General features: G+C 43.8%; 1 protein-coding gene across 2 annotated transcripts in view; it reads right to left on the bottom strand.

The window, feature by feature from the left end:
• CTIF (cap binding complex dependent translation initiation factor) overlaps nucleotides 1-19,977 on the bottom strand; it is a 318,671-nt gene that overhangs the window by 234,454 nt on the left and 64,240 nt on the right. For both annotated transcript variants that reach the window (XM_067545642.1, XM_067545643.1), the window contains exon 2: nucleotides 6,944-7,156. In XM_067545642.1, the coding sequence (XP_067401743.1) occupies nucleotides 6,944-7,123 (180 nt within the window). In that variant the 5' untranslated portion in view covers nucleotides 7,124-7,156. The remainder of the gene's footprint in view (nucleotides 1-6,943; nucleotides 7,157-19,977) is intronic.

Below are 19,977 nucleotides of genomic sequence, written 5' to 3'. Positions count from 1 at the left end.
CATCCACTTCAAAAGTGACCTGTATACAAGATCTCACACTCCTGGCAATGGCAACACTAGATCAACATTTTAGGATGGATATTTTAATTAATAAATAAGCACAGGCACAATTAAGGTTTAGGGCACTGCTATGGCTGTTCATCTCTTCAGCAAAGGTTTGTTACTGTTGTACTGGAAAACCTGCTGGAATTATGCACACATCCCCTCAGCAATCTTAGGCACAGCTCCAGAATGAATTCCTTTATGGGAGAGTTAGTCTGTTACATTAACAGCTGCATTTATTTTACCCTCACTTTATTCTCTCTTGTTCCTTCTGACTAGAGCATCATCCCAGGTGTCCCACTGGCAGAAATGCCACAGCTGTAGAACTCCAAGGGCTGGGTTAGGGAAATGGAGACTATAACCAATTCATGATACACAGTAGCATTTAAAGGCTCCTCCCCTTTCTAGGTACTTGTAGTAAATATCCTCCATCACTATACTATCTGAGCACTTCAGACATGTCAGTGAATGGCTTTATCCCCAATGACTTTATCTGGTGGAAAGGGAAATAGTATTAAACCCATGGAGAATTGAGGCACAGAGAGTACAAGTGACTTACCCAAAGTTATAGACCTAAGGCTATGTCTACACTATAAGCGCTATAGTAGTGCAGCCGTTGCGCTGCAGGTACTCCACAGTAGTATCGACACTTGCTACAGCTATGGAAGGGTGTTTTCTAATCACGGCAGTAAATCCACCCCCTCGAGAGGCAGTAGATAGGTCAGTGGGAAAATCCTCCACCTCAGGCTTGCAAGCATGCTCAATCATTGTCCTTGAAACTTGCCCCCAGCCCTACTTTGCTTCTCTCCTTCCACATCTAGAGATGTTGCCTGTATAACATAGTGGAGCCTCCACATATTGCTTGGATGGTCTAATGAGCCATGAAGCATTTTGTCAATACAAAGTGCTATGGACAAATCATACCATGCCTGCCTCCTTTACATGACTCTCTAGGCAAAGGAAATGAGCCAGTTCCATCAAGGAAACCTGTGGAGGTTCACTATCCTGTCCATTATTAAGCACTCCAGTACTCATTCAGAACCACTGCTGGTGCTTATTGAACATTGCTTCATAAGCCAGATGGCAACATGGCACAGGGATAGAATTCGCAGCACCTATTCTCCCCAGCCTCCTTTCACCTCTGGCTAGAGCACAATCTACTCGTAGTGGTCCTTGAGTACACCTGGCTCGAGGTGGGGCCTTCTCAGTTCACAGACCACCTCCCATCTATGGAGCTCTCTTCCTGGGCCCATCTGCCCGAGTCCCCCTAGAGCAGTCCTTCAAGGCCTTTCTGGTCAAGTCAGTTCACCATGGGGTTTTTTGGTATGTCAACCTTCATCCTCCCCATTTTCTCCTGTAGACAGAATAGCTGCTTCCTTCTGAGGCCTTGGGCCTAGTTCTACTGTCACTGGCTTGGTTTCTGCACAGATCTGCAACCAGAATATATCGTCATGGGCACCATGTAAAGGCAGAACAAAATGCAGACTCGAACCAACCCTGTGCTCCCCTAAGCCAACTCGCTGGGGCAGATAAGGGATGTAAGGAAGTCTTTAGAGCAGCACGGCCTTCCCTGCTCCCTGTACTGCATTTTGAGGAGGGAAATGCCAACACACCTCCCAGTGCATGGTCTCTTGGTGTTCTTCACTCACAATCCAACATCAGTCACAAAGGGAAGCAAGCGTCTGTGACACGCTGGACCCCATGTACACCCTTATAGTGTGATTTGTGTATCATTCATGTTCACCCTTATAGTGTAACTGTGTATTGTCTAATGCAAAGTATGTCATGTAAGGTGTTTTTGGAACGCCCATGACATCCTGAACATTACTGTTATTGTAGCATGTATCCTGCAATGTCATATATATGTACAGATATGAAAATCTGCTGTGTCATATCCCCAAATGTGCGTGTCACATGGCTTGAATAGATGCAGACAAACACAAAGCTGAGGTTCCACGCTTCGCAGAGGCATGCGTACAGGAACAATGGACTGGCCTGGGCACCTTTGAGCACTTTGGCTCAAGTGGAAGAAATCATGCTCATTGCCGGACAGGGCTGATCACCTGAGCCCCAGGGGTGTTGGGGAAACTTGTTAAAAGAGAGAGGCATCTTTGTCTTGAGGCTCTCTCTTGGAATCCATCTTCTAAGCAACATCAAGGACACGGACAACTGTCAACAGGGGGGAGGGTGAAGAGGGCTGGTTGCAGAGGCATCACAACCAGATGTGGGTAAACTAACATCACAGATTGAAAAGCTACTGAAATATTAAGCTTAGTTTAGGATGTTAGTTACCTTTTAGTTAATTGTGACCAACTCCTTGATTCATATTAATCTCTTGATTATATTAATCTGACTTATAATCACTGAAAATCTTACTGTAGTCAATAAACTTATTTGTTTGTTATATCTAAAACAGTGCACATGGACTGAATGTGTGTAGAGACTTCAGTTAGAGTGACAGAGCAGGTGCATATCAATTTCTTTGATAAACTGTTGGACAAATGTAAATGAGCTTGCAGGGTGCAGGGTGCAGCACTGAACCCTGCAAGACAGCAGTTCCCGGGAGTTGCATCTGGGCCTGAGGGTGTTTGCTGGGGGTCAATCCCATGAGCAGCAGGCCAGAAGTGCTCCTTCACTAGGTGAGGAACCAATTACTTTCAGGAGGCTGGGCATGGGCTGACCTAGGAGTGGGTGATTCACACAGCAAGCAGAGTAAGTTGGGGCCCAGAAGTGAGGAATTGGGGTGACACAGCTACACACCAGTCCAGCTTGCAGGGGCGGAACATCACAGCGTCTCTGAGCCATCACCTCAGCAGGGCTCTTTACTAGGTACTTCCAGTGCTGAGAGAGGTGGTTTTTTATTGGTGTTTGAAAGTCATCTGACTTCCTAGATCACATCGCCGCAAGAAGAAAAAAGAAGCATCCCCTCCTATAATTTACAGCAGCACAATCATGGCTTTCACTGTCTCTTCACAACCTACACAGACGACTCCTATATGACAAGTTGGTAAACATAACTACAACCCCCCACATGCTACTAAATCACTTCCTGAACCTCCACCAGGATAGGAAGCCTGCATGTTCCTTGAAGAAGTGGAAAATACAGACTCAGACTTTACGGCCAGAAAGGACCATTGTGATCATCTAATCTGACCTCCTGAACATAGCAGGCCACAGAACCTAACCTATCCTCTCCTGTAATAGACCCATAACCTCTGGCTGAGTTATTGAAGTCCTCAAATCATGATTTAAAGACTTCAAGTTACACAGAATCCACCATTTACTCTAGTTTAAATCTGCAAGTGATCTGTGCCCATGGTGAAAAATCCCCAGGGTCTCTGCCAATCTGACCTGGGGGAAAATTATTTTCCAACCCCAAATATGGAGATCGGTTAGACCCTGAGCATGTGGGCAAGACCGACCAACCTTTATCCCGCTGATGTATTTATAGGGAGCAATCATATCTCCCCTCAACCTTCTTTTGGTTAGGCTAAACAAGCCAAGTTCCTGGAGTCCTCTCTCATAAGATAGTTTCCCCATTCCTCTGATCAACCTAGTAGACCTTCTCTGCACCTGTTCCAGTATGAATTAATCTTTCTTAAACATTGGAGACCAAAATTGCACACAGTATTTGTAGTGAAGGCACGTGGTCTCCCTCCGAGACTGACAGGGAGGAACTGCCACTCAACCCCTCAGGGGACGGGTCCAGGGAAGCCACACCCAGCATGCCAGGAGGAGAGGGGCGGGGCCAAGACAGGAACAGGAAGTATAAAGGGTGGGCCAGGCCCTATGCCTCAGTCTGGGGAGAGCTGCCAGAGGAGAAGGATGTCTCTTCCCAGTGCTAGGCCTTGATCCTGACTTCTTCCCCACTGAGGAGCTGCCAGAGCTGCCTACTAGCTGGAGTTCAGAGGGAACTGCCTGATGACTGCAGCCTAGAGGAGCTGCCTGACACTGGCAACACTGAGGGCCTGCTGGGGCTGCCTCTCGCGGTCTACCCAGAGGAAGGGGACAACCACCTGGACCACAGGTACCCGGGCACAGAGGTGGAGGAAGAAGCCTGGAATAGACAACCTCAGTCCAGCTAGGCTCGAGCCCAAGCACGTATCAGTGAGTTTCGGCTGGAGCCCCACTGACCAAGTGGTGGAGCACCTCACCACTGTCAGAGCCCTGGGCTGGGATGCAGAGGAGTCGGGAGGGCCTGCGTCCCCCTCCCCATTTGTCCCCACCTTTGGGTTGGCAACCTCATTCTGGCCGGTGAAGCCTTGGTAGTGCTCACCCTTATCTACAAGCCATAGCATGTGCTGGTTCTCCCCCCAGTCTGCTTGCCTGCCCAGCCCTGGCCGAGGGCCACTGACTCCTTTGCTCACCCCACCTGGCCTGAAGGCGGGGGCGATAGACTAGATACGAGCTCATCCTCAATTTTCAGCTCACCCACAGGTGCGGTTGAGAGGGGGCATGTCCTCCCTCTGAGACTGACAGGGAGGGGCAGGCTACCCTTTCTACAGTATTCCAGATGAGGTCTCACCAGTGCCTTGTATAATAACACTTCCCTATCTCTACTGGAAATACATCACCTCATACAACGTAGGATTGCATTAGCCTTTTTCAGGGCTGCATCACAATGGCAGCTCAGACATCCTGTGATCAACCTCTACACCCAGATCTTTCTCCTCCTCTATCACTTCCAACTTGTGTGTCCTCAGCTTATAGCAAAAATTCTTCTTATTAGTTGCTAAGGGCATGACCTTGAACTTTACACTATTATATTTCATCCCATTACTATTACTCCAGTTTTCAAGGTCCTCCAGATCTTCTTGAATGATATTCCAGTCCTTCTCCATGCTGGCAATACCTCCAACTTTGTGTCATCCACAAATTTTATTAGCACACTGCCATTTTTTATGCCAAGGTCATGAATAAAAAAATTAATTTAGAGCAATCCCATGGTAATTCAGGACTTTTATGACCTCATCATGAGAGGCACTGACACATCACTGGATCAACAAAGCCCTTTCATCAGACCCTCAGGGACAGCAGAAAAGCTAAATACAAGCTACAGAAATAAAAGCCAACGATGGAAGCAAACAAATGCACAGAGAGCAGAACCACAAGATCAAATCTTTCTATGGTGACTGGAAGGTTCATAGAAAACAGAGCAGTTAAACGTGGGGATGGGTCATCTAATCCATCCCTCTGCCAGCATGGAATTCCTCATGACAGTACTCTCCCACACATCCAAAGGACTGTTTTTAAATAAATCATCTTTGGCTCACAGACTGTCTTTTTGTTCTGTGTTTGTACAGCACCTAGCACAATGGGATCCAGGTCCATGATAGGGGCTCCTAGAAACTACTGCAATACAAAAATAATAATGGTAACAGAGGGAGTCAAACACACCTGGACTTTGGTGTGTTCAATATTCAGATCCAAACCTAGGTCTGAAATTGGATGCTTAAACCCATTTTCAGTTTTAAATGACTGCTGATGGCAGGGGCAGGGACTGTACCTGCATACTGTCTTAGGTAGTTCCATGGGTCCTCTCACCATAGCATCTGAGAGCCTCACAATTTTTAATGTATTTATCCACACAACACCCCCATGCAGTAGGGAAGGGCTATTATGCCCATGGTACAGATGGGGAACTGAGACAGAGAGACTGATTTGCTCAGGGTCATACAGGGAGCCTGGGACACAGCAGGGACTTAAACCCAAGCCTTTCAAGGCCTAGTCTAGTACCCTAACCGCTGGACCATCCTTCCTCTCTAAACTTATCTCTGCCATTTTACATGATCGCAAAGCGCCTTGCACGGGGTAGCACTATAACACAAACAATTTCCCCTCAGGAGACAGCTCATTTTTTTTAAGGAGGTTCAGCCAAAATTGTCCATTTTTCAAAGTTACATCCCACTATTTCTATTCCATCCACAGCCCCAAACTACTCCTCTTTTAGACGCTCCCTCTCTTTCCTGGTTTCTCCCTCCAAACTGGAAATATATTAGGAATCTCAGCAAAAAATGCAATTTTGTGATAAGCTGGCAGGTCACTGAATGAGCAGCAATCACGCACAGCCATTTAAGGAGTTTTTTGGGCCGTGCACGGCCTTTGATAACAAGTCAGTGTTCTCCCAAACATCAGCTACCCACAGGATCAATGCAGCACAGGCCTTTAGGTTCTAACGTGCACTTCTCAATTGCTCAGCACATCATCAAGCTTAATATCCCTCACCCAGTGTTACCGCAACAGATCCCATCCAAAGACAAAACAGTCCGTAGAGGACCTGGGCTGCTGAGTTTTTGCTGATGGTGTGGAGGGGGAGGGGGGAAATTGCACAGAGCTATGAGTACCCATAAGGGACTGCTCTCTTCCCCCTCTCTGTAATCTAACAGAGCACCTACCTGCATTACACAGCAGTCACTCCTTGCTAATACAATCAGAGCAGCAGATTGCTGAGCACAGCCATACAAGCCAGCTCTCCACTCTATCTTTCATGTGCACAGATTTCCTTCTCCCTCCCACCAGCAGGAGCAGCAGAAACTCAGTTCATCAAAGCAGAAACTCCAGCCCTTTGTGCCCTGAGAACTGGTGTTTATGAGAAGACAGAATTTCTCTTCATTTCAAACTGAAACGCAGATGTGTTCTACAGAAGTTAAAACGTTAGGATTATTTTGAGATCATCTGATGAAAAATATAATTCAAGAGATCATTACTAGCTATCCAGAGGAGCAAGAATCTTCCACTACGCTATCTCCCACACCCTTCACTGCCAAGATCTGTAGATGCCTGCCTAGCTAAATGTACATCCTATGTACCCAAACCGGAGAGTCCATCTCCTAGAACACAGGACACCATTTCACAGCGACGCTGCATCTTGGTTTAACCCCTCAGGTCAAGTTGCACTAACCTGCGAGATGTTGGACTGCGTTTTCTCACTCTCCCCGTCCCCTTCCGTTTTGTCGGTCAGCAAACCTTGGACTTGGTACTCAAGGACATAGCTGTCAATGAACCGCTCCAGCTCTTCGATTTCCTGAGATCGGCTACTCCCTGCCTCAGAAGAGGCAGATGCCACAGAGGAGTTTTCCATCACTCCAGGTAAGGAACTGAGAATGGAAGGGGCCTGGGAAAAAGAGAAGATACACATTAATTCCTTGTCCTTTACTTAAAGTCACAAGTCTGCCCAGCAAAATATTTTTCACAAACACACTCTGCATGCTCCCTTAGGTGATAGTCACAAACATGTTCCTTCATATTTCAGAACACCTATTCCATACAAAAAAAGAGGTCCAGTTACAGAAGCAGCATATCAAAGCCCCAACATACTGGTTAGTGCGCACAGTGCCTTTTATTGGGTGCTCCTGTGTTTACAATTACACCAACCTCCAATGGCTGGCCTAAAAGAGCACATACGCCTTAATGCTACTGAAATCTTTCCTTCACAAAAACTCAAGTGGCAGACACACACGTTCTGAAGCAGAAGATCCAGAATTCGTTTCTCCATGACTGGACAGTGAAAGACACACTGGTCTGAGACTGCTCTTTGTAGCTCTGAACCAGTGCCAAACAAAGACTGCTAGAAAGGAGAGGCAGTGACAGTTATAAATTCCAGTACAGAACAAAGAAACTGAAGGAAAAAGGCTAGAAATGCTTTTTTTCCCTACCGAAAAGCTGAAAATGTATCCACACCCCTGTGCCTGTCTGGCACAATCTAGCCCATAATGTACTACACAGATCCAAGGAAAGGAATGGTGACAAAGGTTTAAGTTTAAACTTATCATTGAAACATCTTCTCCCGTAAGTGTCTGTGTACAGAAAAACAGAACTCATGAAGAGCACACTCATTACTATTCTTGCTGACAGAGGGACAAAAGGCACCAGTTACAGCTGGGAATGACACGCAGGAATATGAGGAGTCCAGGGGAGCACAAATAATTAAAGGAATTTATAGGATAGTGGTACTAAACGAAATGCTGTCTCAGCGCCTGTGACTGCAAATGGAATGGCTGGGAAGTTGGCAAAGGTGTGCTTACTGGTACAGAACAGAAAAGTCAACCTGTGTCCTATTTTGCACATTTTTGGTAGTTAAAAATTTAATATTTGAGGGGGCAGAAAACCCAAAACAATTTCTTCATGAGCCAATTTGCTGGAAACCCCCAGGGGGAAAGCATTGGATGGTTTGAATCTCATTACTCAGTCTGAACTTACACCCCTGAGTGGTACTAGGAGGTGAGCGGTTTATTGTTGTCTGCAGAGAAAGGACACACAATCCCCTTTACGCGTAAAATCTTGTTCATTGGTGGTGACGGGTTTAGGTCCTGGTGCTGAACAAGAGAAGCCAGTGGAAGTTTAGAACACTTGGCTCTGCTCACAAATCAAGCCTTCGTGTTATACATGATGGGGTATACAGTACATTTACCCCTCTGGACAGTGCACCTCTAGTCGGAGCCTGACTTGAAAGTCCCATGAGGAAACCTGAACCCTGGATTTAATTTGAAGTTGGTGCTACTCATTCATATAATTATTCCTAAATTTGCTGATTTCTAGACGGGATAAATCTGCTCTGAAGGAGTTGTTGAGTGCATAGCCCCTCATTTCCACTCAGGGAGATAAAGGCAGGGACGCAGGGTAAGTCCGTCTTAGTGATAGAAACAAGATTTGCCATATAGGATAGAATCATAGAAATGCAGGGCTTGAAGGGACCTCAAGAGATCCTCTAAATTCATTCTGCCGTCCCCTCTCCTCCCGCTGAGGCAAGATTAAATATCCACCATCCCTGATAGGTGTTTGTCTAAGTTGTTCTTAAAATCCTCCAGTGATGGGGATTTCACAACCTCCTAGGTAACCTGTTCCAGTGCTTAATTACTCTTATAGTTAGAAAGTTTTTCCTAACAGCTAACCCAAAGCTTCTGTGCTGCAAACTAATCCTATTACTTCTTGTATATGGAGAACAATACAACAAGAGTTCTGTGGCAACTTAGACTAACACATTTATTTGGGCATAAGCTTTCGTGGGCAGAAACCCACTTCGTGGCATTGTTCGTCTTTAAGGTGCCACAGAACTCTCGTTGTTTTGCTGAAAACAGACTAACACGTCTATCCCCATGGAGAACAATTGATCACCATCTTCTTTATGGCAACCTTTTACATATTTAAAACTACCATGTCTCTCCCCCCCCGCCTTCATTTCTCTGGATTAAACATGCCCAGTTCTTTCAATCTTTCCTCGTAGGTCAGGTTTTCTAAACCTTTTATCATTTTTGTTGCTCTTCACTAGACTCTCTACAATTTATCCATATCTTTCTTAAAGTGTCCACAACTGTACTCCAGTAGAGCCCTCACCAGTGCTGAGTAGAGCAGGACAATTACCTTCCATGTCTTACATTTGACGCTCTTGTTACTACACCCCAGAATCATATTGGCTTTTTTCACAACTGCCTCATATTGACGACTCATACGCAGTTTGTGATCCACTATAAGCCCCAGATCCTTTTCAGCAGTACTACCACCTAGCTAGTTATTCCCTATTTTGTAGTTGTGAATTTGATTTTTTGCTTCCTACGTGTAGTACTTTGCACATCTTTATTGAATTTCATCTTGTTGATTTCAGACACATTATCCAATTTATGAAGATCCTTTTGAATTCTAATCCTGTCTGCCAAAGTGTTTGCAACGTCTCAGATTGGTGTCATACGGAAATTTTATAAGCATACTCTCTACTCCATCATCCAAATCGTTAATGTAAATGTTGAAAAGTATATGACTCAGGACAGACCCCTGCAGAACCTCACTAGATATGTCCTCCCAGTCTGACAGCAAACCATTAATAACTATTCTCTGAGAATGGTCTTTCAACCAGTTGTGCATTGACGTTATAAAAAATTCACCTAGATCACATTTCCTTAGTTTGCTTATAAGAATGTTATGTGGAACTATGTCAAAAGCCTTACTAAAGATCAAGATATATCACAGCTACTGCTTCACCCCTTCCACTAGGCCAGTAATACTGTCAAAGAAGGATATTGAGTTGGTTTGGCATGATTTGTTCTCAACAAATCCATGCTGGCTATTCCTTAAAACCCTATTATCCATCAGGTGCTTGCAAACTGATTGTTTAATAATTTGTTCCCGTATCTTTCCAGGTATCAAAGTTAGGCTGCTTGCTTCCTCCACTTTCTGGAACAAAAATCTGCGCCCAATACATTCAAGAACTCATTGGAAATTTTGTGTTTTGTCATATTACTTTTCCAAGAGATGTCCAGTTATAGCCCCCTCACTAACACCAGGTCTTGGATATTTCTGTTATTCTAAAAATGCCTCATCCACCTCCTCTTCCTGATTTGGTGGTCTACAGTAGACCCCCACCATGACATCACCCTTCCTTTCTACCCTTTTTATCTTTACCCAGAGACTCTCAAGTGGTTTGCCTCCCACCTCCTTCTGGACCTCAGAAGAAGTGTATATATTCTTGGTGTGGAATGCAACCCTCCTCCCTTTCCTTCCTCAACAAGCTCTACTCCTCCATACCAATATTCCAGTATCAGATTTATCCCACCAAGTCTCTGTGATGCCAATTAAGTCATAATTTAGCTTATGCACCAAGACTTCCAGTTTTTCCTGTTTATTCCCTATACTCCTTGCATTTGCATATAGACATTTAAGATGTTAAGCAGATTCCCTCACTGATTTCTCTGTTATTGCTCCTATCATTTGTCTCCCTCAATATCTAACCCTATTATAATCTTCAGGCATAAGGCGAAATAAACCAATTAAGATGATTGGTTTTTTATTATGGAGGAACATAGAATACATTCCATCAGACTCTAACCTGTCTCTTTGTGTATTACATGAGCTTTTCGAAGTTTCCAAGCTTGTGACTGAGTAACATGCTGCAATATTCAGCTATAAATTCTTTCTTTGAAATCCGTCTCTTAGCATGTTAAGGGCCTTACTTGGATCCTTACACAGGAAATGAGTTAAAGTTGCAACTGGCAAGTGCCATCTGGCAAGCTGTGGCCAGGTACTGCAGTATAGTACCCAATGTATACCAACCACCCACTCTATTTGCTGATGACTAGGTACCACATATTCATTGTCCCCTTCCATCACAATCAATAGCTGGGAACCCTGGACTCTACAGCAGTCTAGCTGATTACTTAGATACACAGATTATTGTCTTAATGCACATGAAGCCACACCAGTTAGTGCTATAATGTGTGAGACAAAAAGAGCCGTTAGTGCTATGATCTTATCAGGCCAGACAGGGCAGGTACTTGAATGAGATCATCAGAGAGCACCGTAGGTGCTGCAGGCAATGCTGCTGTAGATAGGTAGCGCTCTTCTTCTCAACGGGTGCTGGACGAATGCCTACCCTTCTGTCTTCACGGCGCAGTGAGCTGCTGGAAGTGCTTAATAAGGAGATTTTAAAATGAGATCCTAACCACTTGTAGCCACTGAAGCCCCACTTTTGAAAGGAAAGGCGTGTGAACCACTGTGTCCTAGTCAAATTCCAGCTTGAGCAATTACAGTCTGCAAGCCAAAATTCACCCTGCAGTTTCAACCACCTACAATGTTCTTCTGCATTTCCCAACCTCAATGGCCAAGAAGTGTTGCTGTGCTTTGTGGCACACCTGCCACATTTCCCCCCAGCAGTGGCTGCCTTTCAGCAGCAGGTGAGTCTGCAAAGGACTTTTGAATCCCTCAGGATAAAACGGCACAATATAAACCCAAGTTATTAATCGGAGAGTAAGAAACCATTATATGGTCGCTTATGACGCAGGCTCCGGCTGGGTAGTCCTGTCCAGGATGAAAGAATGAGTTATGTTTAAAAACAAAACACTAGAGCATCTCCAGCCAAGAACATCCCCTGTTCCCAAACCCCACTGTGTGATGCAGACACACACTTAATTCAAGCTTAGTAAGAGACTTAACATTTCATTTTTTCACCATGCTGCCCTTCCCAATTTTGTCCAGTAAACGAAAAACCGCAAGAACTTGGAGGCCTGAGTTTTAATCCCCCAATAACCTGGGGTTATAAATGGAAAACTGATAGAGCCTTAGATATAGTGTTACTAGTAATCATCGTTCTAATTATTTTAAAGGTCTCTCTCCTAACCTCAACAACTTGAATTTATATAGTGCCTTTATCACAAACGATCTGAAAGTGCTTTAGAAAATAAAACGTTACAAACTACTTGCAAGTGTCTGTTCACACGCCACTGATACATAACCACATCTGGCATAGAATGTGACAGCTGTTTAACAGCTCACAGCAATACCTCTTCGGGATGACAAATGCAGGAAATTACTATATCCAACTGAAACTGCACAAGGAAGACCGGTATGGAGAATGTAGTTGCCAGAAATGGAATATAGCCAGGTCACATGGTTTATATACATTTACTCCTAGGAAAACAGTAATGGATATTTCCAAACAAGAAATGGCCAGCGCATCAGTGTTACATATAGACTCATAGACTCTAAGGTCAAAAGGGACCAATATGATCATCTAGTCTGACCCCTTGCACAACGCAGGCCACAGAACCTCACCAACCCACTCCTGTAATTGACCTCTAACCTATGACTGAGTTATTAAACTCCTCAAATCATGGTTTAAAGACTTTAAGGTACATTTACTCCAAAGCAGAACACCTGCTGCAGTGGAAGGCCCCCTCACATCTGCCTGAGGCATTGACTTAGAAGGGAACTGAATCAACCACTGTTGATAATACTTTGTGTTTCCCCTGATGTCTCCTATCCAGGTATTGACCAGAACAGATTCTGCTTAGCTTGCAAACTCGTGCCCTAATTCACCACACAAAATGATGGCTGCACGATTCTAGTTAATCACATGGTGTGTTCTATATCTTTTTAAATTTCCAGTCTCCAGAGATCCTTCAGAAATGAAAACTGGAAACAGCACAGGGGCTGACAAAGTATTTCAAAGCACTACGTGTCAGGAAAATATTCTGATAAACTCAAACACGAATAGCTCTTAATAGCAACCATGTACAGTTCCCAAAAACATTCCAACTTCACTGTCAGGCATAAGGCAGCATGGGAGACAATCAAAGCCCATGCCAGACCTAGCTAAAGCAGAAGAGTTGAAAGTATGCCAAGCCAACCACTACACAACTGACAGGGACATTCAATGAAACTGAAAGGCAATGCATTTAAAACTGATAAAAAAGGCTTTTCACATGACACATAGCCTTTGGAACACTCTACCACAAGATATCATGGAGTCTAAAATCTTATTAGGATTCTATGAAGGAGTAGATGTTCATATGGCTAATGAGAACATCCACAGTTCGACTATTAGCAAGCTAAGAAAAGAAGGAATATAAACCCTCATGCTTGGCCACTGTCATTAACTAGGATACTGGGCTAGAAGAACCATTGGTTTGACCCAGTATGGCCAGTCTTAGGTTCTTAAGTCACGCACTAGCTCATCGGGGTTGGTAATGGGCAAGTCATCCTACACTTGTCCATTGTGGGGACTCTAGCACCTTCACTCAGAAGCATCTGATACTGACCACTGTAGGAGAAAGTCCACTGGACTAGATGAAGCGTTGAACTGATCCAATATGCCAGATCCTTATTCAACCATTAACCTGGAACAGATTCAACGTTTTCTCAATCAAAAAAACAATACCAGTAGAGGTCAGCTATCAGTGACTGTAAGCTTCTGCCTTTACACTGACCGTTACTTAAGTGATTAGAGTAGGACCCAACCCTGGATGCTTAGGATCTCTTCCAGTCTCTGCCACTGCTACTACATGACTGAGAAAGCCACTTAGATATACAAGTTTGAAAACGTTCACCTAAAGTTAAGCACCTAAATAAACAACCTCAGTTGCAGAGCTGCTAAGCACTTTGACCTTCCATCAATGTCAAAGAGAGCCACCCATCTTCAGCACCTCTAAAAAGGACGCCATTTATTTTGGTACCTAACATTTGGGAAAGTTGGCCTAACAGACTTGGCCAAAGTCAGAGAGCAAGTCAGAAGCAAGAGTTGGGAAGAGAACCAAGGAGTAAGAAAGGAGGTTAGTGGCACAGCTGCATTTCCACAATATTATAAAATACGGAGAAAGGCACAAATAAAATCCACAGTACAGGGATAACTCCAAAAACAATGAGAGTCTTGTAGCACTTTAAAGACTAACAGATTTAATTTCTGCAGGCATAAGCTTTCGTGGGATGTAACCCACTTTGTCAGATGTAAGGAACAGAAATCAGATAGGAGGTATATATATACATCCAAGGGTAAGGAACAACAAGGGGGAAGGTAGATAAAAGCAAAGTCCATTCAGTTAGAGTAGTTGAGGCCTATTCACAACCATTGATAAGGAGGTAAGAATGTGTGAACAGTGACAATTACTTCTTGTAATGAGATAACCATTCCAAGTCCCAATTCAGACCCAGTTTGATTGTGTCAAGTTTGCAGATGATTTCTAGCTCCATTACTCTATCTTGCCCCAGCTCAGATTACTCCAGCAAATTCTGAGTGTGAATGCAAATCACAGACTAAATATAGCCTCTTAATTTTCAACTGCAAAGCACAGCCGCATTCCCATATGACAAAATAATAGAAGCCTCTTTGAAGCACTCACAAATGACCTAATTGCTAACAGCCATTCACACCTTCCAGAAGAAGGGTCCAAATGCTTATATCTTTGATTGCACAGGGGCTGATTCAAAATCCACTGTCTTTCCATTGACTTCAATACCTTTCAGTCAGGCTTGTAATGTGCACCTTGTGTTCCTTCCTGTTGCCTATTAATGAGAAGAAATGAGAATTCTTGCCTCTTTGTATGCAGGGTTCTGTCCACCAGCCTTTTGTCAGGCCACTAATATTTTGTCTGTTTCCAGCAAAATATGAAATGATTAAGCAGATTTTAAGACAGTTAAAGAGAAAAATAAAGCCAAAAAAAAAATCCCTGTTCTCGACGTATTATAGTTCCCCCCTTCTGTCACTTCTGACCAATTTTGACACCCTTCTGAAGCAGCTAAGAATGAACAATTCTGGCTAAAGGATTTCCTATGCTTACTGAATTGTTCCAAAATGTGCCCAGATTGTCAAAAAGGCTCATTATGTAGCTCAACGTCACACATTAGCTCCCTGAATGAGATTCCAAGTTTTTTTTTTTTTTTTTTTTAAAGCCTCAGAGAAAACAACACAGATAACACGAGCTCAGCACAGGGAGATAATCATGTTTCTCACCAGTGATGCCTCTAGCAAATTCATGCTAATTATTAAATGAAAACCATGGTGCTCTCAAAAGAATCCAGTCAAATCCTTAGCTGTGAGGATGGTGGCCAAGATATATGGCCTCAAGGATGTGAGGAGATAATAAAATAAGTGAGGGAATCATCAAGAATAGGGGAAGATCTTACATACACACCACCTCATCAGAAAACAGAGTAAGATATCACCTATTCAGAACCAATTATAGGATCACGTGGAGCAAGTGGAAGGGAGACAGGACCCCAGTGAATAGAGTTGGAGGCATTTCCCACCCTTTCTAATCCCCCATTTGCTCAGGAGATTTTTTCCCTCCTGCTGGAAATCTGGCACAACACTGGTGTATATCAAGGTGTGACCGCTCCTGTATCTTCCTATCCAACAGAAGGGCCCTTTGGGCCTCAGCATACATGTATTTTTCTACCTAGGTGTACAAAGTGTATATATTACATGCACAGTTCCAGATTGTTTGAATCAGCCTTTAGTTCTAGAGTGTAGCAGGACGCAGCTTGGAAGAGCTTGAATTATACAGAGTGGATTTTTTCTTTTAAAGGGACCTCCGTTTTCTTCTGCTAGCACCCAGTTTTCTCTCTCTACCTATAAGTGCAGCCCTTCACTAGTGCCACAATAGACTGATCATTACGGCTGGGGGCAGCAGAGATATATTCTAGACACTTTGTTTTCCTATATTCTTCTCAAGCCTCAGGATTTACTGCTCCCCTTGTCGCCGTCTATCGACTTCCAGCTTCATGCCTTCTTCTAGGCCATGCCCTTCACTTGGACAGGTCTCCCAATTCCTGCTCAACCAAGTGCTCTCCCTCCCCTATTTCAAGTCACTTTCACAAACCCCATCTGTTCTACCAAGTCTACCAGAAACGTCTGCTAGTCGGTCTTGCTTTGTTCACCACACTACACGCAGCCCTTGGGGCCTTTAGAATGTGAACTCTTCAGGGCAGAGGCCTTTTTGTTGGCAGATTTATTTTTGCTTCACACATCTCGTGACCCTTTTGAAGTGCGGCATACACTCACACTGCTGACAAATAACCATCACTCACAGACAGATCCTTGGGTCCCCCATCCTGGTGCAGTACCACTTTCACAGGCCCCTGACACAGCATTCATTCCACATATAACAGCTTGGTGATCTGATGAAAATCCCTGGGACATCTGCTTCCTGGCATAAGAATTCTCTAAGACGGGGATTTCGGAATTCACTCCTTTGAGTGGGTCTCAAGCAATCCACCCCTTAAGGAGATGGATTGAGATCCTGGGATTCAATCAGCAGCACCCTCTTCCTTAACAATCCCTTTGGTAGGGGATAAAATTAAAGACTGGCAGGCTCTCTCATCACAGCAGGAGGTCAGTTACAGCTAAATCAATTAAATGAAACCAGCAAAGGCTTATGGCCCAGTATTGATGCCTGGCTCTTCTCTCGCCTCTCATAAATTAAGTACCACAATGCATTGCACCACGCAACAGTTAACCCACCATATATGTGTGTGGCTACGCTGGCTGCTTCTACCAGGTACAGGAGGATGTATAACTCTAAGGCTTGGTCTACATTACCAACTTAGTCACACCCTGGAGCGACGCAACTATATTGACCTAACTCCCAGAGTAGACAGCTCTAAGTTGATGAGAGGGCTTCACCCATCGACACAGCTACCACCTCTCAGGGAGGTGAAGTACCTACGCCTACACTGACAAGTGCTCTTCCGTCGGCATAGGCAGCATCTTCATTTACTGCTACAACAGTGCTGCAAGTGTAGACTAGCCCTAGATAAATACAATAAATGGCAATATGATGAGTAAATGTAGTAGAAGAGACTTCCATACTGCACTATATCCATTATTATGTTATCACCTTGTGACGTTGGTCTCTGGGAGAGCCAGGCTGAGATAGCTTAAACAGGGCAAAACTGCAAATAACGGGGCAGGCAAAGCCCTAAATACTGCCGTTTTTTTCTTCCATAAGATATACCAATAAACAGTTTCTACAGCACCTTACTGGTCACTTAGAAATAAAAAATGCAGTTTCCTTGAAACAATCCAGTCTTAGGCTCTCACCCGGACAGCCAAGTCAAATATGATGGAGATCACTGAAAATATTTATCCATCATACGTAAAAAAAAGTTCTACCAATCCCAAAGGACTGGACACATTACCAAACAGGTCAATGAATAGTTCAGCTCTTACCCAAATACACACTTAAAGCCAATGCTTATTAACTAAACTACTATTTATTTTTTTTTAAAAAGGAAAGAATAATGGTTAATCATTATACCTACACAGATGAAAATAAAGTTCTTAGGTCGGTTTCAAAGTAGAGATGATGACTGAGCAGCAAAGTTCTTGATTTGCAAAGTTTCTGGAAGTTACCCAAACAGCTTTGGGGATCATCATTGTTTAGAGCATCGTTCTTAGTCATCCAGTCCAGAGAAATGAAGCAGGAATTAAAGACCAAATAATTCATGTGCAGAATTTGTTTAAATTCTCCCATGAGAATTAGCAGAATAGACCAGAACAAGCTGGGACCACAATCTTGCAATCCAAACTTCCCTTGACAAAGGCTGGACAGATATCAGATAAAAAGGATCAGACCTGTGGCTTCTTTTATAGTCTTTTAGCAGGCTATGACAGTCACTTGACAGCAGACATCACAGCAGGTAATCGTTGGGTACATAATAGGTAATTACTTGTGGCTTTGAAGTAACATCTCCTATTTTCTATGCACACCCATGACTAGCTACGTTAGCATAAGGCAATCGGCAATTTACAACCATTCACAGGTATTTACTACTTAAACTTCAAAGAGAAATAAAAACAAAATAGTATTGTTACATTCAAGTTCCATCTAAATGTTAATACCTTCCTTTAATTTTTGACTAAGGACTTGTCTACACTGGCACTTATGCCAGCAAAACTTTTGTCGCTCAGGGGTATGAAAAAAAGCTCTCTCCCACAGACATAACGCGGCTACGTTAGTGCTTATGCGGGCAAAACTTATGTCACTCAGTGGGGGAGTTTTTTCACACCCCGATCTACAAAAATTTTGCCCACATAAGCACCAGCGAAGACAAGCCCTAACAGAATATAGTGACAGACAGGAACTATTTGGGTACATCAATAATCACTAGCAGGATTATAGGTAATTACAGACATATATCAACTTCCAAACTCTTAACAATGCAAGATTTAACTCAAAGTCTGAGCTATTTATAATGAATGGCTCTAATTACCATTTTAATACCTTTAAACATGTCCTCAAAGGTTGATTTTGGGTTATTTCAGCCTGCTAGGTGCAACTCTTCCTGGCCCAGGGTCACACTCCCAAACCACTGTTATACTTATCAACATGACAGCCTATGGAGTGAAATGGTCGGGGGGGGCGGAGATGCTGATGGCACTTACTGGTTACTAGCCCTTTGATTTATCTGATCTAATGGTTATTGACCCCAACTGAGAATCAAGTGACCTGGGATTATCATCCTACCTCTGCCACTGGCTTGCAGTATGAATTTGGGCAAATCACTTACAGCAACTTCCTTATGCTTTGGTTTTGCCGTCTGTAAAATAGACGTCATCATTCTCAACACTCCCTTTCCTTTTCTTAAGTGCTTTAAGGGATCTTACTTGATGGCACGCCTTATGCTTGGAACAGCCTTTAATCAGCCTTTAAATTAGAATGTATTAATCAGACCTCCTTCCCCACCTCAATCAAATCACTGATAAAATACCACACCCACACCCACCAATGAGTGCATTTAAACATTAACAAAACAACAATTTGACCCATAAAGGGGTATGCTCCACCAAAAGTAGGGCTAGAAGCACTCAGTTTAGTCTGCAGCCACAGAGATTCAGGTTAGATATCACGTAAAACTTTCTAACTATAAAGGATCATTAAGCACTCAAACAGAAGACCTATGCAGCCTGTGGAAACTCTATCACTGGAGGTTTTTAAGAATGGGTTAGCCAAACACCTGTAAGGGATGGTCTCGGTATATTTAATCCTGCCTCAACCTGGGGCAGGGGGATGAACTAGATGACCTCTTGAAGTCCCTGCCAGCCTGACACTTTTATGACTCTATGGGATCTTCCTAAACTGAGTAACCATGTGACCATGTAAGCTCCCTGGGGTAGGGACCATCTTTCTGTTCGGTATTTATAAAGTGCCTAATCCAGGATATTGTCCATGCCAGAGGCTCCTACATGCTACTGCAATTAAACTATTAATAATCATAAATCTGTAACGTCTTCCTATTCTATCCCCCCTTCCCTCCTTGCAACAAGTATTTTATTGTGTGTGTAATGTCCGGGGCAGAGGCAGCTGGCTTAGCAGAGTCTGCTGGGCCAGGATTGAAGGCAAGAATCAGGAGCAATTTCCAAGCAGAGTCAGGAGATAGGTACCAAGTTCCAGCTGAGCCATGGTCTAAGGCGGGAATCAGGTGCATGATGGGGCGAAGGATGAGGTCTGTAGCAGTAGCAAGGTGGGGTCTGAGTTTTTGCTCAGCGGGCTCCCTGAGCCAAGTTCCTGGTTTAAATAGTTGGAGTGGATCAATCAGCTGGCAACAGGGTTCTCTTGCACTAAACTCTCCAGGTGACACATTCTACGGTGCCTAAGGCTCCAGTAATTGTTGGATACTGCTCTCCATGGCGATGCAGAGGCATCAGTCATCCAGGGACCCTCCGCCCTAGAC

Source organism: Emydura macquarii, unplaced genomic scaffold, assembly GCF_026122565.2.
Source record: "Emydura macquarii macquarii isolate MOO-44397 ecotype Brisbane River unplaced genomic scaffold, CSIRO-AGI_Emac_v2 contig_1045, whole genome shotgun sequence".
NCBI classification, from domain to species: domain Eukaryota; kingdom Metazoa; phylum Chordata; order Testudines; family Chelidae; genus Emydura; species Emydura macquarii.
Note: the sequence above shows the minus strand (reverse complement) of the source record. Positions and strands in the feature narration are given on the sequence as shown.